Source organism: Ranitomeya imitator, chromosome 7, assembly GCF_032444005.1.
Source record: "Ranitomeya imitator isolate aRanImi1 chromosome 7, aRanImi1.pri, whole genome shotgun sequence".
In the NCBI taxonomy this organism is placed as follows: domain Eukaryota; kingdom Metazoa; phylum Chordata; class Amphibia; order Anura; family Dendrobatidae; genus Ranitomeya; species Ranitomeya imitator.
Window position 1 is genome coordinate 206,363,036 of NC_091288.1, and position 26,173 is coordinate 206,389,208.

The window sequence follows — 26,173 nt, forward strand, 5'->3', positions numbered from 1 at the left end:
AAGGAGTTTACTCACAATCAAAACTTTATTTGCAGTTGTCTGATTGGTTGATTATGAGAATGGGGGTCCGGCGTCCCCTCCTGCTTATTCAGACTGGCAGTCGGGCATATACGTAGACTCTCGAGGTCCGCGGCAGATTCAGGGGCGATGTACTCCTTTGTCTGTACACATGATCGACCGCCGCTCCATTCAAACGGGAGGAATCAGTGGGGGGTCTCGGACCCTCATTCTTGAGATCAGACTTGGACGTCCCTCTGTCGTTCCTCCCGGAAACAAACGATTAACATCTGTATTGCCAATGGGGCGTGTCTCATTAATCTTGTGCGCAATGATTGGACACGTCACACGCCCCCTTCACTTGTCAGCTTACATTACCAGGAGGAATAACAGAGGGACAATACAGAATGCGGCCCCCTACTCTCAGGCGGCCCCCCGGGGGCTGGCATAGGACGCAGTGGGATGTTAGGGGGGTTGTCTGCGCTCTGCTTATTCCGGATTCTAACCTTAATCCATTTTATCGAACAATTCAGATGTTTGATGTGAGATTGGGAAGTTCTGCTGGTAAGGAACCCGGCCGTGATTGGCCGAAACACGCGTTACTGACCCCCCGTCCCCCCGCAATCATGCTTGTGTGTGTGCTGGGTACTAACCGTGTGTTGTAATGCACCGACTAATACAGCATGTGGCCCCCGGGGGTCTGCCTCGCCTAACCCTGGACCCCCGCACACTGGCATGACGGGCACAAGATCCCCCCGATGAGAAGCCGGTCGTACCCCCTTTATGGTAATACACAGCCGCTAGGGGTCACCCACCAAAAACGTGATTGACTTCACTCCATTAACCCAATTATGGGATGTCGCCTCCGCTGTAGCACCTTCTGTTTAAAGGGGAACTCCAAACACTGAGACTATATTATATATATATATATATATATGTATATATGTATGTGTGTGCAAAACCCCAACTCCCAGGGCATGCTGGGAGTTGTCGTTTTTCAATTTGAGACCACCGGAGTCTCCAGTGGATTTCCCCTTTACACACAACCCACTGACACCAATGTGACCCGATCGGTCTTTAAGGGTTAAATGACGCCCTGTTTCCACCATCACACTCATTGGCGGTCTTTTCTTTTGCTAAATGTAAAGGAGTTTTCACTGCTTTCTTAAAGGGGCGCTCCAGGCTATGGCATGTATCACGTACCTATGGGGTAGGTAATAAAGGTCAGATTATGCGGACCCCTGTCCTACGTTCCTCTCGGCCGCATGACCGCACCCAGTAGAGTGAATAGAGCCGCGCTTCAGCATGCACCGCGGCGGCACTCCAGCTCTATTCATACTTCTCCTTCTGCCGTATTGTGGCCTGTGGGACCGGGATCCAAGTTTTGGCAATTGGTGACCATCTCGGGAGTGAAACCCAAGTGATCTGGCACTTATCACCTACCCTGGGGATACCCAATACGTGTTTAATGCTGGCATACCCCTTTAAAAGTCTATTCTTGATGCCACCTGAAGGGGTCACTGTTGTCACTGCCCATTTACACAATATATACAAACTCTGAGAAGTAATTTTACATCAGTTGATCGCTTTATGGCCCCTCACATTGGTTTCTGCAGGACACCGCTCGCTCCTCCCGCCATAAAGAACTTGTAAACTTTTGCAAGTCTTGCCAAACTTTTTATAATAAGAAAACAGTGACCTCTTCAGGCCATGGGGTGTTACTTCAGTCTACGTGTTTTTGTTTTTTTTGCACTATAGACCCATCTCCTCTGTGATCAGTGTGGCTCCACAGTCCGTATATACGTAGCATCTAAATATGGAGGGTCCACATATCAGGATTTATTGCTTCCACATCACACAGTTCAGCAGAGGAGATTTTTCACATTTATTAACGAGACACGATGCTGCCTGCAGAGTTTGGGTGTTTTGCATTTACTTTTGCTTTACTGGTTTTGTGCAGATTTCGAGTTAGTTTGTCATTTTCTCTGCTCACATCCAAAGCTGCATTCATCATCCTGCTGGTTGCCATTTCAGCCTCCCTATAGCCGGTCATGTGACCTCAGCGTTAGTATAGTATAAGTGACATCTGAGCCCCCACAATGCCCTTTTTTTTCAATAACTAAAGAGGGGGTCCTCAATTTCCTAAAATTTAACACTTCGTTTGGTGGAAACCCCTCATTATCTTCACCTACACAGATGGCCTTTCGGGAGGACCCGACATGTCCGTGCATTACAGCAGTTGTAATACCTTTTTTCTCCTGCGGTTGTGCTGTGGGGAAAGTGAACACTTACCGCCAGATTTTATCACCTAGATTACAGGTGATCGCAGGAAGTTGCACCACTGACACCCATACTGATCATCGGCTGACCCTTCTAACAAAAAGGGATTGTCCTAATTTAACATCCCCTTTAAGACACACAAGGAAACCCCGGCTAACTCCAAACCAGTACAAAACCGGTGAAAAGAAAAAAAAGTAATTACAAAGTTGCCCAACATCCTACGTAGGTTGTAAAATGCTGAGAATTGGAAGCCCCGAACTGGACACAATCTCGATATTTCCATTTTCTTTCTTTTTTTTTTTCTTGACGTCCATCTTTCTTCCAGATCCAGTGTCAGGCCATCTTCTTGCTGAATCTGTAGGCACGGTTCCCATTGTAGATCCTCATCCGCTGCCGGTCGTCCTCCTCGACACAGACGTGGAGAGCACTGCTCTGTAAGACGCGCGTCGCCGGAGGGGTCTGCACTCCATCGATCCGGACGCTCCAGACCGGCGAAGGTCGTGTCCACAAGACCCCACAGCGAGAAGCTCCTTCCCGGCTTCCGGCTCCTCCCGGGTTGGTTCCTGAAGGACTTTCAATGACCTGGTGCGTCTTGCCTTCCGAAGATCTGGATACGGCCCGGGCCTTGTGCCGGCCGCCTGTGAGGACCCCATGGACCAGTCTATATAAATATATATTTCTAGTTTATGCCACTATTAAAATGACCTATTTAGCCGGAGGGGTCAGAAGCCCCTGCAGACATTCCACCTATACACTTCCATGATTTTTGGTTTATTTCCTCCCCCCCCTCTCCTTCGTCTCTTAATCTTTGTGCTCCAAGCAATTGGATGTCTCAAGAAAAAAAAAAAAAAGAATGGAGACCGTTGTGCACATTTCAGATGGAAGAGTCAGAAAGTGTGAGCGAAGCTGCGACCACCCACGATGTTGAGGGCACATAGTCATTATGGGATCTGCTGGCGTCCAGTCACCATCTATGGGGGCACCGGGACTGTCGGTAGGAACCTGTTCACTGTTCATGTAACCTCTAAGGGTCTATTAGGGTTACTTTTTTTTTCTTCTACTTTTTAAGATTTTCTGCGCTGCTGCCGCCATTTTTTTTTCCCCGCATATTTGCTCGTCTGGCGCAAGGACTTGATTGGGGACGGTGTGTGGATTCGGAGAGGATACCCGGGGTCTTGCTTCACCTAAATCCTCCACTAGACATAAGGCAGGACAGTTATTGATTTACATCCCCTTCCCCCGATCACTAGAGAAATCCCCCCCATTATGGGACCACCCAGTGCAAACCCAGTGATGGCAGCGTAACCCTTTAAGGGGTGGAGGTTTTGGCTCACGGACCCTCACGCCCCCAAAACCAGAAGGTGTATATGTCCCCATAGGTGCAAACTGCAGATACTAGGGGCAGTCCCATATTATAAAGTGATGCTATAGTGGCCATCACTTTAAATGGGACCCCACTAATCTTGGGGTTACACTCATGTTGCTTCTCGGGGGTCTCAGGACTTAGAGCTCTGCTGTGCGGGGTAGGATCCATAGAAGAGGGCATCCTTCTAAACAAGGGTCGTGTCCCATTAATAATTACACGTCACTTTCTGATATTTGGGGTTTTTGATACTTGAAGAGATTGGGATCTGCCCTCTGTGACTGCACAAATCTCCACTATAAGACCCGGCCTGTCACCACCTTTCTTTGCAAAAGTTATTCCCCTTCCTAACGGCAATGGCTCCTAGCTCTTCACTCGGCCCAATAGAAGATGTTCCCCTTCCGTGTGTCACATAGCCGCAGAGATACTCCATCAGATTTAGACTGCCAATTGCCACCACTAGGGGGAGCTGACGACTGACTCATCGGTGGGCTGCAGACAGCTCCCCCTAGTGGAGACCACAGCTGCACCAAGAACTAGGAGTTCCCTTTGCCCCTAATGGATTTATAGGGGGTCGTTCAAGATTAGGAGAAGCTGCACCACCACAGGCCATGATTATCTTCCACAACCCCCATAGTTCAGTATAACGGGGGGCACCTTACCCATAGACACTTGAGCAGAAAGGAAACTCAGGAATAATTTCATTTCACGACCGGACACTTAGATGAAGAAGAAAAGGAATTAAAATTGCTGGAAAAAAAAAAAAATTTCAATAAAATTGTGCAGTGCCTTTCACAACCTGCAGGTGGCGATAGAGGCCTCTTCCTGTGTACATGGCGTGTAGACCGCTATGTTCTGGTCCCATCTCCCTTTTTGGATTTACATCGACCTATTAATGGCCGCTATACGTATCACAGGTTCAGAGCGAGATATAAATATATATATATTTTTTTCTTCTAAATATGTTTGATTAAAAATGTTGCATCGGTTTCTCCATCTCGGCTATCTGCTCATTGTATACCGTGCTGCCCCCTTTTTTTTTGTTTTTGTTTTCCCACAGCGCGGCGGCGGCATTTATTATGTACTTTGGATACGGTCGGACAGATACAAATGTGATATAAATTATATATTTTTGGCACACTTTAAGAAGGTTTCCGTTGAAATAAATTTCCTGTTTCTAAGGAAATAAAAAAATTGATGGTTGTGAGGTTAATTCTTATGTCTGGAGTTTAATTTACAAATGTCATGTCAAAAAACGAAGCAGAGGGCCGGTGAGACCCCAGCGTTGAACCTGCTGCCTGACATGCCATCCTGGGGTCTTTCTGTAGTCACCACTAGGGGGCGCTCACAGTAGAGTATTACATCTACCAATTAGATCATCTTGATCCTTCTCTTGTGACAGACCACCGTCCGGCTGATAAGGCAACTGCCAGTAGGAAATCCTGCCGCCATGAAAGGGGTACTTGCTCTGTACAATGTTAGGTAGGTATCACATCTACATGATGCTAGGACACAAGACTTCCAGCAGCAAATTGCCCCGCCACACTGACTAGTGTAGACATACTGGTGCCACCTCTTCCCCAAGTCAGTGACTCCATGGTTCAGTTCTGATGCTTTTGGCGGTGGACAGGGGTCGGTATGGGGCCCTTTAACCAGTTTCATCCAAAGCGAGCTGCAATACTCTTCATGGCCTGGCACCTTTCATAGTTGTGATGCCAATGCCGACACTTTTGCTGGTCTACAAGGGTCGGTATGGGGCCCTTTAACCAGTCTCATTCACAGCGAGCTGCAATACTCTTCATGGTCTGGCACCTTTCATAGTTGTGATGCCAATGCTGACACTTTTGGTGGTCTACAAGGGTCGGTATGGGGCCCTTTAACCAGTCTCATTCACAGCGAGCTGCAATACTCTTCATGGTCTGGCACCTTTCATAGTTGTGATGCCAATGCTGACACTTTTGGTGGTCTACAAGGGTCGGTATGTGGCCCTTTAACCAGTCTCATTCACAGCGAGCTGCAATACTCTTCATGGTCTGGCACCTTTCATAGTTTTGATGCCAATGCCGACACTTTTGGTGGTCTACAAGGGTCGGTATGGGGCCCTTTAACCAGTCTCATTCACAGCGAGCTGCAATACTCTTCATGGTCTGGCACCTTTTCATAGTTGTGATGCAAATGCTGACACTTTTGGTGGTCTACAAGGGTCGGTATGGGGCCCTTTAACCAGTCTCATTCACAGCGAGCTGCAATACTCTTCATGGTCTGGCACCTTTTCATAGTTGTGATGCCAATGCTGACTTTTCTGGTGCTCTACAAGGGTCGGTATGGGGCCCTTTCACAGTCTCATTCACAGCGCGCTGCAATACTCTGCATGGTCTGACACCTTCCATATCTGATGCTTTACGTGTTCATCTAGCAAATCAACTTGCAATAATAAAGAAAAGGAGGTAAAAAGTCATGCCCCCTAGTTCCTAAATAGAAGAACCATTTTTGGATCTCATACTCCGACACTTTGGTTTTATTATGAAAGTCCAATAACAGAGTAACGGTATTTTCATAAATAAGAGGAACATCCGTCATATATGGACGTTGGAACAGTCTTTTTGGGCATTTTTTTTTCCATTTTGGTAGACCATTCCTGCTTTTTATCATACGACTTGACCTTCACGCCTCGCATCCTTCTCTCTTTGGAGTTATCACGTTGAAGAGCCGGCCCAACAGTCCCTACGGGTGACTGCTGCCTGAGGACACAATGACCTTCACATCGAGCCCAAGAGAGTAATGTGCTCTGTCCAAAAAAAGGTGCAATGGGGAGGAAGAATTGTGTGCTCCCTCCTACCCAAAATATCCCCACAGGAAGATGGCAGCACTGCAGCAGATGATGAGGTTCACATTCAGGAACATGGACGCCACTGGACTCTCGTAGAGTAAAACTTCAGGGGATTCTTCTGGGGCCACCTCGGTCTCATCTTGCTTTTTCGTGTCCTTTTCCATCCCGCATAACCAGAGGATGGCTTTCTTCAGGCGGATTGTGAAGGACACATTTTCTGTAGAAAAGAATGAGGTCAAACACAATTTTGGGGAGGTAGATAGAACAAAGTCATTTTATACATTATGAGGTCCCTCACCATTTCCTTATAAACATTCAGACTACATGGGGTTTTATTTGTAGTCTGTAACCATGGAGACACATAGCTCTACATTGAAGCTGTATACAATAAACATCTTGAATAAACAACTTATTTACATCTTACCTGTGGATTTGTTACTATTGACATCTGGGGGATTCACTTCCGCGGGGGTCTCTACCACACTGTTTCTCGTGACGTCTTCTCTTATTTCCGGGCTTCCTTCTCTTTTACTAAAACGTGTAAACCAGGTAAGACGACTGACCTTAAGGATAAAGGACGCATTTCACGTCAGTGAGGACCGGCGCACAGTTTTAGAATTTTTAGCTACGCAAGTAAAGAAGAATTATAATAAAGCGGCTGGATCCAGATGGTCTCTTACCATTTCCTTGGTTGGGGGCTTAGTCATCAGACTGACAAATACCACGACTATCAGTGTCAGCAGTGCCAGGATCATAGAGAAGTACAGGTAGTGTATGTATTTCACGACCGCCGGCCGCGTATCCGGCTGGTCGCACTGGGGTGCGGCGTAAACGAAGTCCAACGCCATGCGGATGATTCCAACCACCAACCCAATGTTCAGGCCCCAGAATGCCCCCTGGAAGACATGGCATGTATGGCATTTACAGGCCGTGAGGGAGGTTGCAAGATGCTTTATGTTCTGGGACGTGATGGCCATGGAGTGACCCCCGATATTGATCATTGGGAGGAATCCCACCAGTGTGAATTTATGGAGATGTTTGATGATCAGTGCTGGCAATCAAATGGGATCTCCAAGGAGTAGAGCAACCTCTACCTTCCCCAGGTCAAAAACGGGGGCTACCAAAACACAGCATTGAAATGAATGGACCATGTAGATAAAGACCTACATACTTTTTCATTGGTTCGCTTCCAAAAGCAGCCAAGGATGAAGACCACGGCCACTGGCGGCTGTAAGTAGGAGCTAATGGACTGGATGTAGATGAAGAGCTGTCCACCCTGGCTGGCCTGGACCAGGGGGATCCACAGAATGGACACGACAACCAGCACTAGCACGAAGACCCTGAAACAAGGACGACGTAAGGACATAGACATGGTGGTCCTAGAGACGAGAACTGTAAGGCTTGAGCCCATTACCTCCCCACTATCATCAGCTCCCACTCGGTAGAGCGTGGGCGGAGGTGACGCCACAGATCCATGGTGAAAATGGTGCTGGCGCTATTAAATATGGAGGTCAGTGAGGACATTAGGGCAGCGATCATAACCGACATCATCAGACCTCGCAGTCCTAGGGGGAAAGGCAGAGATCGGAGTTACCAGCAAGAGCCCCAATCCCTAAGGTGGTGTGGTTATGGTCCTAATATACAACCCTCTACGGGAACTATTACCCCATATGTCACCTGTACCGCCCACCATTACTGCAGGTGCCATATTACCTGTTGGCAGTAATTCGATCACCATCTTGGGGTAGGCGATGTCGGAACATCCCGATGGGTTTCCACAGATTGACTTGCAGAGGTCGGGGTCTGCACACGCCACCTGATCTGATGGAACGTGGATAAGAAGTATATCTCATCCAAAGATCTCCAAGACCCAACCCAAGCTAAGGATGGTCCTTCAGGCTGTGAATTTACCTGTGAAGAGGACCCTGCTGATCATTCCTGGAAGCACCATCATGAACAGGGGAAGGAACTTGATATAAGCAGCTAATAGGGAGCCGCCCTTGGCGTGAGCGAGGTTCTTAGCAGACAGAGATCTCTGGACAATCACCTGGGGACACAATGAAGATGACCATAAACCGACTGCTGCTGATCTGAGCCAGGATCTCCGGGTCCAGTGCTTTATATGTATGTATTTAACGGACGAGCCCTGTATGAAGTACGCAGGTAAGTGCATGTCCCCATTCATCAGGTGATTCCTTTTTGTATAATTTATATGAAGGAGCTATGTTCTGGCTTGAAAAATGAGAGCTCGCTGCATACAAATTTATAGAGCCATCACTCAGAAGAGCTCACTGCATAAAGATTATGCAACCACCACTAGGGGGAGCTCACTTCATGCAAGTTTATACAGCCACCACTAGGGGGAGCTCACTACCTACAGATTTATGCAGCCACCACTAGGGGGAGCTCACTACCTGCAGATTTATACCGTCACCACTAGGGGGAGATCATTGCATACAGGTTTATACATCCACCACAAGTGGGAGCACATTACATACAGATTTATATAGTCACCACTAGGGGGAGCTCACTACATACAGATTTATACAGTCACCACTAGAGAGAGCTCACTACATACAGATTTACGCATCCAGCACTAGTGGGCGTGCATTACATACAGATTTATACAGCCACCAGCAGAGTAAGCGCACTACGTAGAGATGTATATAGCTACCACTAGGAGGAGCTCACTAAATACAAGTTGTGAAAATCTGTATGTAAAGGGTTTTACTTACAATTACTGATTGGCTGCAGTGGTCACATTTCATCTGAGCCAGAAGAAATAATCACAGAAAGCAGAGGAAAGGCCGGGACCTTATTTGTATACGGTCTCCTGTCCTTACTTATCCCATCAGGTTATTCCGTCATTTATAAGGTGTCATTGCTGTGAAGAACTGCAGTGCTCTCACCTGATCGGTGCACCAGTACCAGATGGATGGGATGGTCATCCCCACCAGGACGCCCGGCCACGGCAGATCAGAGTAGACCGGGTCTCTGAAGATGTGAAACGCGTCTTCTCTAGGGATGCCACAGCTGCTGTTCTCTATGTGACTGGATGGGATCGCAGTAGGATATTTCTCCTCCAGAGCTGTATATCCACCCACCTCTATGAAGCCTGCATGAAAACCAGTAGATGGAATATCAGCGCACAAGGGGTCCACCATAAAGCGTCACTCGGCTCCTTTCTGCCTATGAATCCAATAATGGCGCCACGTAGAGGACTGCACCAGCTGTAGAAACATACCATCACAGCCAGGAGAGAGGCCGGAACTGAACAGCCACAAGCGCTCAGGCTCTTCTTGTCTATGGCGCATGCGCAGGACATCACTGATGGTGGCAGGGCCTGGGGCCGGATTAATGGAGCAGTGCCTGAGCCAGAGCTGTAGCTAGGACTTCACCTGGGGTGTCATGATCCCAATGGCAGGGGATCACAAAAGGACAAGCACAAAAAACAAAACTAGCTCTAGGGTGATGGAAACTGAGCTGACCGCGATCCTGAACCTCAACACACAACTAGCTGTAGCCGGGGAACGTGCCTACGATGATTCTAGACGTCTCGCACCAGCCGAAGAACTAACTTTCCCTATTAGAAGAAACACAGACCTCTCTTGCCTCCAGAGAAACACCCCACAGAAATAGCAGCCCCCCACATGTAATGACGGTGAAATGAGAGGAAAGCACATACGTAATTATGAAAACAGATTCAGCAAAATGAGGCCCGCTAAAGCTAGATAGCAGAGGATACAAAAGTGAACTGCGCGGTCAGCGAAAAACCCTACAAAAAACCATCCTGAAATTACTTGAACTCATGTTCCAACTCATGGAACATGAGGAGTAATATCAGCCCACTAGAGCAACCAGCAAAAAGGAATCACATATCTGCAAGCTGGACTAAGACAAAAATTAAGCAAAACGTGGAACAGGAAAATAAAAAACTTAGCTTGTCCTGAAGAATACAGAAGCGGGAAGCAGAGGAAACAAGACACACTGATTACATTGATAGCCGGCGAGGAAATGACAAGAAAGCCAGGTTAAATAGGAAACTCCCATATCCTGATAGAACAGGTGGACACCAGAGACCACAGAGAACACAAGTCGCCCAGTACCATCTGTAACCACCAGAGGGAGCCCAAAAACAGAATCCACAACAGTACCCCCCCCCTTGAGGAGGGGTCACCGAACCCTCACGAGAACCACCAGGGCGACCAGGATGAGCCCTATGAAATGCACGGACCAAATCAGCAGCATGAACATCAGAGGCAACCACCCAAGAATTATCCTCCTGACCATAACCCTTCCACTTGACCAAATATTGGAGTTTCCGTCTGGAAACACGAGAATCCAAGATCTTCTCCACAACATACTCCAATTCTCCCTCCACCAGCACCGGAGCAGGAGGCTCAAGCGAAGGAACAACAGGTACCTCATACTTCCGCAACAACGACCGATGGAACACATTATGAATAGCAAACGATGCCGGGAGATCCAAACGAAACGACACAGGGTTAAGAATTTCCAAGATCCTATAGGGACCGATGAACCGAGGCTTGAACTTAGGAGAAGAGACCTTCATAGGAACAAAACGAGAAGACAACCACACCAAGTCCCCAACACGAAGTCGAGGACCCACGCGGCGACGGCGATTAGCAAACTGCTGAGCCTTCTCCTGGGACAACTTCAAATTGTCCACCACATGACTCCAAATCTGATGCAACCTATCCACCACCATGTCCACTCCAGGACAATCAGAAGGCTTCACCTGACCAGAGGAAAAACGAGGATGAAACCCCGAATTACAAAAGAAAGGAGAAACCAAGGTAGCAGAACTAGCCCGATTATTAAGGGCAAATTCGGCAAGCGGCAAAAAGGTAACCCAGTCATCTTGATCAGCAGAAACAAAACACCTTAAATAAGTTTCCAAGGTCTGATTAGTTCGCTCCGTCTGGCCATTCGTCTCAGGATGGAATGCAGACGAAAAGGACAAATCAATGCCCATCTTAGCACAGAACGTCCGCCAAAATCTAGACACAAACTGGGATCCCCTGTCAGAAACGATGTTCTCCGGAATCCCATGCAAACGAACCACGTTCTGAAAAAACAGAGGGACCAACTCAGAGGAGGAAGGCAACTTAGGCAAGGGTACCAGATGAACCATCTTAGAAAAGCGGTCACACACAACCCAGATGACGGACATTTTTTGAGAGACAGGGAGATCCGAAATAAAGTCCATGGAAATGTGCGTCCAAGGCCTCTTCGGGATAGGCAAAGGTGACAACAATCCACTGGCCCGAGAACAGCAAGGCTTAGCCCGAGCGCAAACTTCACAAGACTGCACAAAAGAACGCACATCCCTCGACAAGGAAGGCCACCAAAAAGACCTGGCCACCAAGTCTCTAGTACCAAATATTCCAGGATGACCTGCCAACGCAGAAGAATGGACCTCGGAGATGACTCTACTGGTCCAATTATCCGGAACAAACAGTCTTTCAGGCGGACAACGATCAGGTTTATCCGCCTGAAACTCCTGCAAAGCACGTCGCAAGTCTGGGGAGACAGCCGACAAAATCACCCCATCCCTAAGGATACCAGTGGGCTCAGAATTTCCAGGGGAGTCAGGCACAAAACTCCTAGAAAGAGCATCCGCCTTCACATTCTTTGAACCTGGCAGGTATGAAACCACAAAATCGAAACGGGAGAAAAACAGTGACCAACGAGCCTGTCTAGGATTCAGACGCTTGGCAGACTCAAGGTAAATCAGATTTTTGTGATCAGTCAAGACCACCACACGATGTCTAGCACCCTCAAGCCAATGACGCCACTCCTCAAATGCCCACTTCATGGCCAAAAGCTCCCGATTACCAACATCATAATTCCGCTCAGTGGGCGAAAACTTTCTAGAAAAGAACGCACATGGCTTCATCACTGAGCAATCGGAGCTTCTCTGTGACAAAACCGCCCCCGCTCCAATCTCAGAAGCATCAACCTCAACCTGAAAAGGAAGCGAAACATCTGGCTGACGCAACACAGGAGCAGAAGAAAACCGGCGCTTAAGTTCCTGAAAGGCCTCCACAGCCGCAGGAGACCAATCAGCAACATCAGCACCCTTCTTAGTCAAATCCGTCAAAGGCTTAACAACACTAGGAAAATTAGTTATGAAACGACGATAAAAATTAGCAAAGCCCAAGAACTTCTGTAGACTCTTAAGAGATGTAGGCTGCGTCCAGTCACAAATAGCCTGAACCTTGACGGGATCCATCTCAATAGTAGAAGGGGAAAAAATATACCCCAAAAAAGAAATCTTCTGGACTCCAAAGAGACACTTTGAACCTTTTACAAACAAAGAATTGGCCCGCAGGACCTGAAACACCTTCCTGACCTGCTGAACATGGGACTCCCAGTCATCCGAAAAAAACAAAACATCATCCAAATACACAATCATAAATTTATCCAGATATTCACGGAAAATATCGTGCATAAAGGACTGGAAGACAGAAGGAGCATTAGAAAGTCCAAAAGGCATCACCAAATACTCAAAATGGCCCTCAGGCGTATTAAATGCGGTTTTCCACTCATCACCCTGCTTTATCCGCACAAGATTATACGCACCCCGAAGATCAATCTTAGTGAACCATTTAGCCCCCTTAATGCGAGCGAACAAATCAGTCAACAATGGCAAAGGATACTGATATTTAACTGTAATCTTATTCAAAAGACGGTAATCTATACAAGGCCTCAAGGAACCATCTTTTTTGGCCACAAAAAAAAACCTGCTCCCAAAGGGGACGAAGATGGACGGATATGTCCCTTTTCTAAGGACTCCTTAACATAATCCCGCATAGCAGTATGCTCTGGCACTGACAGATTGAACAAACGACCTTTAGGAAATTTACTGCCAGGAATCAAATCTATAGCACAATCGCAATCCCTGTGAGGAGGAAGCGAATTGAGCTTAGGCTCCTCAAAAACATCCCGATAATCAGACAAAAGTACCGGAACCTCAGAAGGAGTAGATGAAGCGATAGAAATCGGAGGTGCATCATCATGAACCCCCTGACATCCCCAGCTTAACACAGACATCGTTTTCCAGTCCAAGACTGGGTTATGAGTTTGTAACCATGGCAGACCAAGCACTAAGACATCATGTAAATTATACAGTACCAGGAAGCGAATCACCTCCTGATGAACGGGAGTCATACGCATGGTCACTTGTGTCCAGTACTGAGGTTTATTCATAGCCAAAGGTGTAGAGTCAATTCCTTTCAAAGGAATAGGGACTTCCAGAGGCTCCAGACTAAACCCACAGCGGTTGGCAAATGACCAATCCATAAGACTCAGGGCAGCGCCTGAATCCACATAGGCATCGACGGAAATGGCTGATAATGAACAAATCAGAGTCACAGACAGAATGAACTTAGACTGTAACGTACTAATGGCAACAGACTTATGAACCTTTTTTGTGCGTTTAGAGCATGCTGATATAACATGAGCTGAATCACCACAATAAAAACACAACCCATTTTCCCGCCTATAGTTTTGCCGTTCACTTCTGGACTGAATTCTATCACATTGCATTGTCTCAGGTGCCTGTTCAGAAGACACCGCCAAATGGTGCACAGGTTTGCGCTCCCGTAAATGCCGATCAATCTGAATAGCCATAGTCATAGACTCATTCAGACCTGTAGGCGCAGGGAACCCCACCATAACATCTTTAATGGCCTCAGAAAGGCCATCTCTGAATCTTGCAGCCAGGGCGCACTCATTCCACTGAATAAGCACCGACCATTTCCGAAATTTCTGACAATATATTTCTGCTTCATGTTGCCCCTGAGAGAGAGCCAATAAAGCTTTTTCAGCCTGAATCTCCTGGTTAGGTTCCTCATAGAGCAAACCCAATGCCAGAAAAAACGCATCCACATTGAGCAACGCAGGATCCCCTGGTGCCAATGCAAATGCCCAATTCTGAGGGTCACCCCGCAGGAAAGATATAACAATCTTGACCTGCTGAGCAGGGTCTCCAGAAGAGCGAGATTTCAAAGAAAGAAACAACTTGCAATTGTTCCTAAAATTCAGAAAACTAGATCTATCTCCAGAAAAAAACTCTGGGATAGGAATTCTAGGTTCAGACATAGGAGCATGTACAACAAAATCTTGTATATTTTGAACCTTAGCAGCAAGATTATTCAGGCTGGAAGCCAAACTCTGGACGTCCATGATAAACAGCTGAGGTCAGAGCCATTCAAGGATTAAAGGGACTCTGTCACCTGAATTTGGCGGGACTGGTTTTGGGTCATATGGGCGGAGTTTTCAGGTGTTTGATTCACCCTTTCCTTACCCGCTGGCTGCATGCTGGCTGCAATATTGGATTGAAGTTCATTCTCTGTCCTCCATAGTACACGCCTGCGCAAAGCAAGATTGCCTTGTGCAGGCATGTACTACGGAGGACAGAGAGTGAACTTCAATCCAATATTGCAGCCAGCATGCAGCCAGCGGGTAAGAAAAGGGTGAATCAAACACCCGAAAACTCCGCCCATATGACCCAAAACCAGTCCCGCCAAATTCAGGTGACAGAGTCCCTTTAAGAGGAGGTAAGACTACTTTTCCTCCTACTTCAGCCAATACGATTACCACTTTTGGGCCGGCTATACTGTCATGATCCCAATGGCAGGGGATCACAAAAGGACAAGCACAAAAAACAAAACAAGCTCTAGGGTGATGGAAACTGAGCTGACCGCGATCCTGAACCTCAACACACAACTAGCTGTAGCCGGGGAACGTGCCTACGATGATTCTAGACGTCTCGCACCAGCCGAAGAACTAACTTTCCCTATTAGAAGAAACACAGACCTCTCTTGCCTCCAGAGAAACACCCCACAGAAATAGCAGCCCCCCACATGTAATGACGGTGAAATGAGAGGAAAGCACATACGTAATTATGAAAACAGATTCAGCAAAATGAGGCCCGCTAAAGCTAGATAGCAGAGGATACAAAAGTGAACTGCGCGGTCAGCGAAAAACCCTACAAAAAACCATCCTGAAATTACTTGAACTCATGTTCCAACTCATGGAACATGAGGAGTAATATCAGCCCACTAGAGCAACCAACAAAAAGGAATCACATATCTGCAAGCTGGACTAAGACAAAAATTAAGCAAAACGTGGAACAGGAAAATAAAAAACTTAGCTTGTCCTGAAGAATACAGAAGCGGGAAGCAGAGGAAACAAGACACACTGATTACATTGATAGCCGGCGAGGAAATGACAAGAAAGCCAGGTTAAATAGGAAACTCCCATATCCTGATAGAACAGGTGGACACCAGAGACCGCAGAGAACACAAGTCACCCAGTACCATCTGTAACCACCAGAGGGAGCCCAAAAACAGAATCCACAACACTGGGGTAAAAGGCTCAATGTTTTACCCCCACCCTGCATCTAAATAACCCAAATGTCAGCAAAGTGGCTTGTTGGCGCCCAGCAATTGCCCGTACTGCTCTCCCCTATTGTGCCCATGGCCTGATCGCTTGCCAGGCTCGGGACCACCCAGCGGCCACATGTATCATTGTTGGCATATTTGCTAAAAGTTTACTTTCCCAGCAATTTGGGCAGAAAGGATGCAAACCCTAACCTCACTGCTGAGGGTTTGCTACAATGGTATCTGTCCTGAGCCGATAGTTTGTTGCAGTAAAAAGTCTGGAAACCAAACTGAGGATTGCCTAGACTGGATGCAACTGTAACAAACCCTCAGCTGTGAGAGTTGGGTAAGGCTATGCTGGAAGCGCATTGTTACAGACGTACTGAAGACCATGAGAATAAGAGCCCCGATGATCATGATGACGGTCTGCAGGGTGTCCGTGTAGATGACGGCAGCCAGGCCCCCTGCAATGGAAGCGGATCAGAACCAATATTAATCTATCATCGTAATCTTCCTTCAAGACTTAATGGGCGAATACAACTCACCCGCCACGGTATAGATCGCAGTGATGACAAGTAGTCCGATCACCGCCACATACAGGTCCCAGTGAAGAGCCTGCTGGATGAATAATGCGCCAGCGTAAATGTCCACCTGGGAAAGCAGCACATGAGAGGCCTAAAGGGAAACCCAAATCTACCAAGTGATAACATTGTGTGCGCCTGCAGCCACCACTAGGGGGAGCTCACTGTGTACTGGTTTACCACTGAGCAATGAAGAAACAGAATGCAGTGAGCTCCCTCTAGTGGTGACTGCAGGTACTCTATGTAACAATATGGTGATGCACGGGATTGGAGCTCTGCATAAAACCAGACATCGGGGCAGTACATCACTGCCGACCTGCACGCGCCTGGAAACACGAAATCTAATTCTTACAACCAATTGGGTCTGTGATTATTTTAGGATCTCAACTAGAATGAGACTGAATTATATATGGGTGTGGTTTATAAAGAGGGGTGTGGCTTACTGACATGTAGGTGTGGTGTATTGGGAGGGTGGGGCTTATGTAGATATATTAGGGATGATTGGGCTTAGTGTAATGGATGTGATGTATATGTGGGTGTGGTTTATAAGGAGGGGTGTGGTTTACTGAAATAGGGTGTGGTTTATTAAGACCTGGGTCTGGTTTATAAGATAGGAGCACGGTTTATTGGACTGGGGTGTGGTTTATTGCAATAGGTGTGGTTTATTCATATGTGGGTGTGGTTTGTTGCAATGGGTGTGGTTTATTCATATGTGGGTGTGGTTTGTTGCAATGGGTGTGGTTTATTCATATGTGAGTGGTTTGTTGCAATGGGTGTGGTTTATTCATATGTGGGTGTGGTTTGTTACAATGGGTGTGGTTTATTCATATGTGGGTGTGGTTTGTTGCAATGGGTGTGGCTTATTCATATGCGGGTGTGGTTTGTTGCAATGGGTGTGGCTTACTCATGTGGGTGTGGTTTGTTGCAATGGGTGTGGTTTATTCATATGTGGGTGTGGTTTGTTGCAATGGGTGTGGTTTATTCATATGTGAGTGTGGTTTGTTGCAATGGGTGTGGTTTATTCATATGTGGGTGTGGTTTGTTGCAATGGGTGTGGTTTATAAGAAGAGCACAGTTTATTGTAAAGGGTGTGGTTAATTCAGATGTGGGTGTGGTATATGGATATTGGAGTATTATTCACATGTGGGTGCAGATTATATGGTTTATTAGAATTGGGGTCAATTATTCATATATGGGTGTGGTTTATTCACATATGGGTGTGACTTATCAGAAGGGGTGTGGTTTATTGTAATTGGGTGTGGTTTACCCACATGTGGGTGTGATGAGAAGGGGTGTGGTTTATTGTAATTGGGTGTGGTTTATTCACATGTGGGTGTGATTATGACAAGGGGTGTGGGTGATTGTAATTGGGTGAGGTTTATTCTTATGTGGGTGTGGTTTGTGAGATGGGGTGTGGTTTATTTGCACGTGGGCATGATTTATGAGGTGTTTTTGTAATTGGGTGTGGTTTATGTGGGTGTGACTTATCAGAAAGGGTGTGGTTTATTCATGTGTGGGTGTGATTTATGAAAAGGGGTGGGGTTTATTCACACGTGAGTGATTTATGAGAAGGGGTGTGGTTTATTCATATGTGGATGTCATTTATTAGAAAGGGGTGTGGTTTATTCACATGTGGGTATGATTATTAGAAGGGGTATGGTTTATTGTAATTGGGTGTGGTTTATTCATATGTGGATGTTATTAGAAGGGGGTGTGGTTTATTCATATGTAGGTGTGGTTTATAAAAAGAGGGAATAATTTATTGACATGGGTGTGGATTATTCAGATATGGGTGTGGTGTACATTAATGGGGGATGGTATATTGGACTTGGGTGTGGCTTTAGATGTGGGTGTGGTTTATAAGGAGGGTGTGGTTTACTGGAATAGGGTGTGGTTTGTTCAGACCTGGGTCTGGTTTATAAGGAGGGAGCACGGTTTATTGGGCAGGGGTGTGGCTTTAGATGTGGGTGTGGTTTATAAGGAGGGTGTGGTTTACTGGAATAGGGTGTGGTCTATTCAGACCTGGGTCTGGTTTATAAGGAGGGAGCACGGTTTATTGGGCAGGGGTGTGGCTTTAGAAGTGGGCGTGGTTTATAAGGAGAGGGCGTGACTTGTCGGATAGGGGCGTGGTTGGATTTTCCCGCCGTTGTCCCTCCGATCTGCGCCTACTTGATCACTCGCTCTGGAATCTTACCGATATCTTGGTGAATATATAGATAAACAGGTAGAGGATGGAGAGATAAATCTGGATCCGTTTTCCTCCGAAGCGCCTCTGTAGATACTCGGGCATCGTGGTGACCTGGAGATAAGACACATACGAAAGGTGACATCGCCGCTGACCTCATAGATGGTCTGAGGACGGAGGAATCGGACTTCTTACCCCAGCTGATAAATAAATAGGGAGAAACAACCAGGCCAACACCAAGACACAGAAGAGGCCCTGCGGGGAAGCGAGAGGTTAATCATCCTTTATATTGATGACCCGACATTCCCACATGTAACAAATTGATCGCAATGAGAGCTGTGACCAGTAGGTGGCGCCTGCTCTCAGGAACCATCAGCAGGAGCACTTTACAGCACGCTGCGTGTTATTAGACAATCAGGAACTTGTCAGCATTATCATGAATTCTTGCCAACAAGTGAATCCTGCCCAGAATAACGAATGGGGTAATAGTTCAGGACCAGCGATGACACAATTGATCCCGATCAAAGGTCCCAATGCTGTAACAGGGATCCTACCTGGCAGTGGAGCAACCCCGGCCCCCCGTATAGCTACACCCCTGACCTCACCCTACTATCTACTAACAAACCTCACAAAAGGTGACTGAACAAAAAGAGAAATCAAAATTTGATGAGCGCCCTTTACCTTCAAAACAGCATCAATTCTTCTAGGTATTTGCACTCAGAAACCGCTGTGAAGGAGGATCAAAACTGGGTGAGGAACAGCCAAACTCTGCTACAAAGGTGAGGTTGTGGAAGAGAGTTTCATGTCACAGATCATACACCATGGTAAGGCTGAGCAAGCAAGACACAAGGTAGTTACACTGCATCATCCAGGTGTCTCCCAGGCAAAGATTTCACAGCAGCTGGGGCTTCAAGACGTGCAGTTCAGACTCTTTTGAAAAAGCACCAAGAAATGTGCAGCTATGAGAACCGTAGATGCTGTGGCCAGAGAAAAAAAATAGTGCAGCAGATGACAGATGCATTACGCTTCCTTCCCTTCAAATTCAGAACCTGTCCAGCGGTGCCATCAGCTCAGAACAGACAGCGACCAGTGGGACCAGCTACACACATCTACTGATCGGAGGAGTCTGGCCAGAAGTGGTCTTCATGGAAGAATTGTGGCCTTAAGCCAGACCTTTAGCATGGCAAAAAGACAGGGCAAAATAATGGCGTCAGGTGCTCTGGACTGAGCAGTCAAAATGTGCAGAGCGGCATAACAATGAGGGTCTGCGGGAACAGCGAAGTAGGTGGAGGGTCCTGCAAGTTCCTGGCTGCATTTCAGAAGGAGGAGTTGTGGATTTGGTCAGGATTAATGTCCTCAATGTCGAGAAATCCCGGCAGACACTTCTCCATCATGTAACACCATCAGGGAGGCGACTGATCGACTCCAAAATTATTCTACAGCAGAACAAAGACCCCCAACATCCAGCCAATGTCACTAATACCGAGGAGTCCTGACCTCACATCATCCCATCTGTCTGGGATCAGATAAAGAGACAGAAGGATCCGCACCAGCCTCATACACAGAAGATCTGGGGTCAGGTCTCCAAGAAAACAATCTCCTGCCGAGATCCTCCATAACCTGTGTACAAGTGACGAGAAGAAATAATGGAGGCGACGGGCAGTCACCAGATACTGATGATGGAGGCGACGGGTGGTCACCAGATACTGATGATGGAGGCGACGGGCGGTCACCAGATACTGATGATGGAGGTGATGGGCGGTCACCAGATACTGAAGATGGAGGCGACGGGCGGTCACCAGATACTGAAGATGGAGGCGATGGGTGGTCATCAGATACTGATGATGGAGGCGATGGGTGGTCACCAGATACTGATGATGGAGGCGACGGGTGGTCACCAGATACTGATGATGGAGGTGACGGGCGGTCACCAGATACTGATGATGGAGGCAACAGGCGGTCATGAGATAGATACTGATGATGGAGGCGATGGGTGGTCATCAGATACTGAAGATGGAGGCGATGGGTGGTCATCAGATACTGATGATGGAGGCGACGGGTGGTCACCAGATACTGATGATGGAGGAGACAGGCGGTCACCAGATACTGATGATGGAGGGGACGGGTGGTCACCAGATACTGATGATGGAGGTGACGGGTGGTCACCAGATACTGATGATGGAGGCGACAGGTGGTCACCAGATACTGAAGATGGAGGCGATGGGTGGTCATCAGATACTGATGATGGAGGCGACAGGTGGTCACCAGATACTGATGATGGAGGTGACGGGTGGTCACCAGATACTGATGATGGAGGCGACAGGTGGTCACCAGATACTGATGATGGAGGCGACAGGTGGTCACCAGATACTGATGATGGAGGCGACGGGTGGTCACCAGATACTGATGATGGAGGTGACGGGTGGTCACCAGATACTGATGATGGAGGCGACGGGTGGTCATCAGATACTGATGATGGAGGTGACGGGTGGTCACCAGATACTGATGATGGAGGCGACAGGTGGTCACCAGATACTGATGATGGAGGCGATGGGTGGTCATCAGATACTGATGATGGAGGCGACGGGTGGTCACCAGATACTGATGATGGAGGCAACGGGTGGTCACCAGATACTGATGATGGAGGTGACGGGTGGTCACCAGATACTGATGATGGAGGCGACGGGTGGTCACCAGATACTGATGATGGAGGCGACGGGCGGTCACCAGATGCTGATGATGGAGGTGACAGGTGGTCAGCAGATACTGATGATGGAGGCGACGAGCGGTCACCAGATACTGATGATGGAGGCGACGGGCGGTTACCAGATACTGATGATGGAGGCGACGGGTGGTCACCAGATACTGATGATGGAGGCGACGGGTGGTCACCAGATACTTATGATGGAGGCGACGGGTGGTCACCAGATACTGATGATGGAGGCGACGGGTGGTCACCAGATACTGATGATGGAGGCGACGGGTGGTCACCAGATACTGATAATGGAGGCGATGGGCAGATACTAGATACTGATGATGGAGGCGACAGGTGGTCATGAGATACTGAGGGAATTAGATTTCTCTTTTGTTCATTCACTTTATATTTTGCTAATTGATAAAAATAAGCAATTATCAAGTCTAATATTACTGATCCTGAGTTACATCCTGTATTATACCCCAGAGCTGCACTCACTATTCTGCTGATGCAGTCACTGTGTACATACATTACTGATCCTGAGTTACATCCTGTATTATACCCCAGAGCTGCACTCACTATTCTGCTGATGCAGTCACTGTGTACATACATTACATTACTGATCCTGAGTTACATCCTGTATTATACCCCAGAGCTGCACTCACTATTCTGCTGATGCAGTCACTGTGTACATACATTACATTACTGATCCTGGGTTACATCCTGTATTATACCCCAGAGCTGCACTCACTATTCTGCTGGTGCAGTCACTGTGTACATACATTACATTACAGGGTTGTGCTTGGTGACAGTATTTGTCTTCATGACATTGGGTTTCATGGCTCAGGACAATGCTTATACTGAGGATGACGTAGTGTCATGTCGTGTTCACGCCACAGGCAGGCGCTGTACTTACATTCCATTCGTAGGCGGTGACTGCGATTCCTGAAGCTGCTCCGGATCCTGCCAGGCCTATGAAATGCCCACTGCCCACGTTACTAGCAAACAGGGAGGCCCCCACCTGCAGACAGACATGGTGGGTTCAGACATTGCAGGTCCGGTACTAACAAGGCTGATATAGTAAAGGTAATAGGAAGTTATTGTAACTTATGCCATAGTTCATCAGCTATAATGAAACAGCGCCACCCTTGTTTACAGGTTATGTCTGGTATTGCAGCTCAGCCCCATACAAAAAATTGCTGTAATACCAGGCACAACCTGTGGATAAGAGTGGCGCTGTTTCATGCACCGCATATACAAGGGTTGGTAGAGTGATACTTACAGGCCACCACACCATGTCCTTCCCGGCCAGGAAATAACCCTTCACTGTGCTCCTCTTTGTGCGCCACATGGACTAAAGGAAAGAAGAGAAGTTTAATTAGTGTTCGGAATGTCCCGACCTCTTAATGATACGGATCCGCGTATTGTTCATTGCTAAAAACTACCGAAACTCTCCCAATAGCCTTAATTAAACTCTACCGTTTTGTGTACGCAGCTCCTGCGCACCTTTATGTGTCTCCATGGTTACAGACTACAAATAACCCCTGTGTAGTCTGATCCCGTAGACCCCGTTATCTCCACTTGTTACTTATCTACGTACCCATGGCAACGCACTGCGTAGGGATTGTTTATAGTCCGTCACCATAGAGACGCATACAATTACATGGGAACTGCATACACAAAACGGACAAAGATGATTTGAGATGCAATGCGACATCGAAAACGGTTGCAAAAGTCTACACTCCCTTTGAAGGTACCGATGTTTCGAAATATGAACGGGAAAGTGTTTTCTTACCCACAAACCAACTCCCAGCACAAATATAAAGTACAAGACGAGAACCACAATGTCCACAACTTCCAGCGACTTCTTGGGGAAAGGGTTCCCCGTTCCGTTATTCTGGGGGGCGGCGGTCTCCATTCTCCCGGATACACAGCTGATAGTTCGGAGTAATCTGCATCAAAGCTGCAAATCGGAGGAAGAATAAAAATGACATCAGGAAATCAAGGGTTAATCTCAGCTCGTCGTGTCGTAATCTGACGAAAGTAGGTCATTAGGTGTGAACGGGGATCCACGGGAGATGAGACACAGACACTTAAAGGGATACTAAAAGATCTTGAGCTGTCTATATGCTGCAAGCTCAAATCTATGAGCTGGCGTAGATATTTGCACCAATTTCCCATGCAGATATAGTAAGTTGTTGTTGTCCTTGCCCCTTCCTGATCAGTAGCTTCCACTTCTAAGTAAAGTGCAAAAGCAGAGTAAAATGACAAAAAAAAGTTGCTAACTTTTTCCCCTTTTAACATATATCTGTCTGCAGTGAGCTCCCTCTAGTGGTGACTGCAGATAAATATAACGTTATCATTTACATCTATGTGTACTCAGGGAATTTAGATAACCACTATATAATCAAATGAACGATTATCACTCCCACATAGGATCAAGATCTCTGCTTACTGACAATAGATGGAACTTTTTTTTCTCTTTACAATTAAAAAAACTGAAGAAGCCTCTTGTGGACCTAGACTTGCCCCCATAGCGGTTCCTACAATAATGATACCAACCACATGTGAGCAGAGCGATTTTGGGGACAAGCCTTTGTAAATAATGGTTCTATTCACCACCAGCAAGCAGAGATGTTAAAAAAAAAATAGAAATTGATATAAAAAGTATAATAGAAAAGTGCTCGGTATGTAGTATATATATATAATGATGGTGCCAGGAGTGATCGGGGACTCTACTCGGCGACTATGTACAGATTGTTTACAGACTCTGCCCCGTCACACCCGATAATACGTCCCTGTGACAAAGGAGGGCATTGTCCCACAGTGTTTGCCATCCCACCTGGAACCTGTGGTTGGTTCTTACCAAGTGCCAGCTTGATGCGTCTCCGCAGACCCAGGGCAGAAGGAGAAAGGAGCAAACAGCAGGACTCCGGGAGAACTCTGCATCTGGGGTCAAACTCCAAAGTGTGAGACTGTGGTTAAACTGTAAGAATGGAGGAGTGGGCAGATCGCTGTACCACGCTGCTCAGGTACAGGCACCTCAGCAGGTTGTGCCAGGCTGGCAAGAGCTCCAGGGTGCCAGAGAGGTGTCGGAGCACCGAGGGAGGTGGCGCTCCCAATCACATGGGCAGGAAATATGGGATGAAGCTGCTTCTGGTAACGATAATGCCACTCAGATCTCTTCTTCTTTTCTAATCATTTTTTTTTAATTTTCTGATTCTGTATTTTTTATGTCATTGTCTGTAAATGATTATGGGGGGGGGGGGGGAGGGCTGAACCCTAGGAAACAGCAGACTGGAGAGGAATCATTCACTTCTATGGCAGAATGTGGTAGGCATGGTATAGGCAGAGAGGGGGAGGAGGTGAGCTGTGACTTTATTGTGAATGGTGGATCCTGTGTTATCTACAGTATATAGAGGTGTTATCAGTCATTGTACAGGAGGAGGAGGTGAGCTGTGACATCACCTATTGTGAATGGTGGATCCTGTGTTATCTACTGTATATAGAGGTGTTATCAGTCATTCTACAGGAGGAGGAGGTGAGCTGTGACATCACCTATTGTGAATGGTGGATCCTGTGTTACATGCTGTATATAGAGGTGTTATCAGCCATTGTACAGGAGGAGGAGGTGAGCTGTGATATCATCTATTGTGAATGGTGGATCCTGTGTATCTACTGTATATAGAGGTGTTATCAGTCATTGTACAGGAGGAGGTGAGCTGTGATATCACCTATTGTGAATGGTGGATCCTGTGTATCTACTGTATATAGAGGTGTTATCAGTCATTGTACAGGAGGAGGTGAGCTGTGACATCACCTATTGTGATGTTGGATAATGCGTTATCTACTGTATATAGAGGGGTTATCAGTCAATTGTACAGGAGGAGGAGGTGAACTGTGACATCATCTATTGTGAATGGTGGATCCTGTGTTATCTACTGTATATAGAGGTGTTATCAGTCATTGTACAGGAGGAGGAGGTGAGCTGTGACATCATCTATTGTGAATGGTGGATCCTGTGTATCTACTGTATATAGAGGTGTTATCAGTCATTGTACAGGAGGAGGTGAGCTGTGATATCACCTATTGTGAATGGTGGATCCTGTGTATCTACTGTATATAGAGGTGTTATCAGTCATTGTACAGGAGGAGGTGAGCTGTGACATCACCTATTGTGATGGTGGATAATGCGTTATCTACTGTATATAGAGGGGTTATCAGACAATTGTACAGGAGGAGGAGGTGAACTGTGACATCATCTATTGTGAATGGTGGATCCTGTGTTATCTACTGTATATAGAGGTGTTATCAGTCATTGTACAGGAGGAGGAGGTGAGCTGTGACATCATCTATTGTGAATGGTGGATCCTGTGTTATCTGTGTATAGAGGTGTTATTAGTCATTATACAGGAGGAGGAGGTGAGCTGTGACATCACCTATTGTGAATGGTGGATCCTGTGTTATCTACTGTATATAGAGGTGTTATCAGTCATTGTACAGGAGGAGGAGGAGGTGAGCTGTGATATCACCTATTGTGAATGGTGGATCCTGTGTTATCTACTGTATATAGAGGTGTTATCAGTGATTGTACAGGAGGAGGAGGAGGTGAGCTGTGACATCACCTATTGTGAATGGTGGATCCTGTGTTACCTACTGTATATAGAGGTGTTATCAGTCATTGAACAGGAGGAGGTGAGCTGTGACATCACCTATTGTGAATGGTGGATCCTGTGTTATCTACTGTATATAGAGGTGTGATCAGTCATTGTACAGGAGGAGGTGAGATGTGATATCACCTATTGTGAACTGTGGATCCTGTGTTATCTACT

At 46.9% G+C, this 26,173-nt stretch overlaps 2 protein-coding genes across 5 annotated transcripts in view; one reads left to right on the forward strand and one right to left on the reverse strand.

Moving 5' to 3' along the window:
• The window catches only part of ARHGAP17 (Rho GTPase activating protein 17), a 66,271-nt gene extending 61,418 nt beyond the window's left edge, over positions 1–4,853 (forward strand). The window contains exons 20-21 of one of the 3 annotated variants that reach the window (XM_069734553.1): positions 531–561; positions 2,603–4,393. In XM_069734553.1, the coding sequence (XP_069590654.1) occupies positions 531–538 (8 nt within the window). In that variant the 3' untranslated portion in view covers positions 539–561; positions 2,603–4,393. Of the gene's footprint in view, positions 1–530; positions 562–2,602 lie in introns of all 3 variants that reach the window. The other 2 variants (XM_069734551.1, XM_069734552.1) reach the window with 2 other exon arrangements.
• Positions 4,854–6,142: 1,289 nt separating this feature from the next.
• SLC5A11 (solute carrier family 5 member 11) lies at positions 6,143–24,399 on the reverse strand. 2 transcript variants are annotated; one of them, XM_069734555.1, is made up of 16 exons: positions 24,208–24,399; positions 23,137–23,304; positions 22,624–22,695; positions 22,258–22,362; positions 18,842–18,901; positions 18,656–18,760; positions 16,426–16,531; positions 16,264–16,344; positions 9,380–9,585; positions 8,382–8,517; positions 8,184–8,291; positions 7,885–8,035; positions 7,642–7,810; positions 7,151–7,366; positions 6,895–7,033; positions 6,143–6,687 (listed from the first exon to the last, which is right to left on the reverse strand). In XM_069734555.1, the coding sequence occupies exons 2-16, from the start codon at positions 23,257–23,259 to the stop codon at positions 6,476–6,478; spliced, it is 1,989 nt and encodes a 662-aa protein (XP_069590656.1). In that variant the 5' UTR covers positions 23,260–23,304; positions 24,208–24,399; the 3' UTR covers positions 6,143–6,475. The 2 variants fall into 2 exon arrangements, with proteins under 2 accessions (XP_069590656.1, XP_069590657.1); XM_069734556.1 differs by lacking the exon at positions 16,264–16,344 and having other exon boundaries at positions 24,208–24,325.
• Between the last annotated feature and the right edge of the window lie 1,774 nt (positions 24,400–26,173).

Bases quoted from the DNA above. Each gene is read 5' to 3' on its own strand.
- SLC5A11 (XM_069734555.1), bottom strand. From the start codon at position 23,259: ATGGAGACCGCCGCCCCCCAGAATAACGGAACGGGGAACCCTTTCCCC. The intron at 18,761-18,841 runs GTAAGAAGTCCG...TCTTATCTCCAG, and splicing joins CTATTTATTTATCAGCTGGG to GTCACCACGATGCCCGAGTA. The intron at 8,518-9,379 runs GTGAGAGCACTG...TTGTGTCCCCAG, and splicing joins GGTACTGGTGCACCGATCAG to GTGATTGTCCAGAGATCTCT.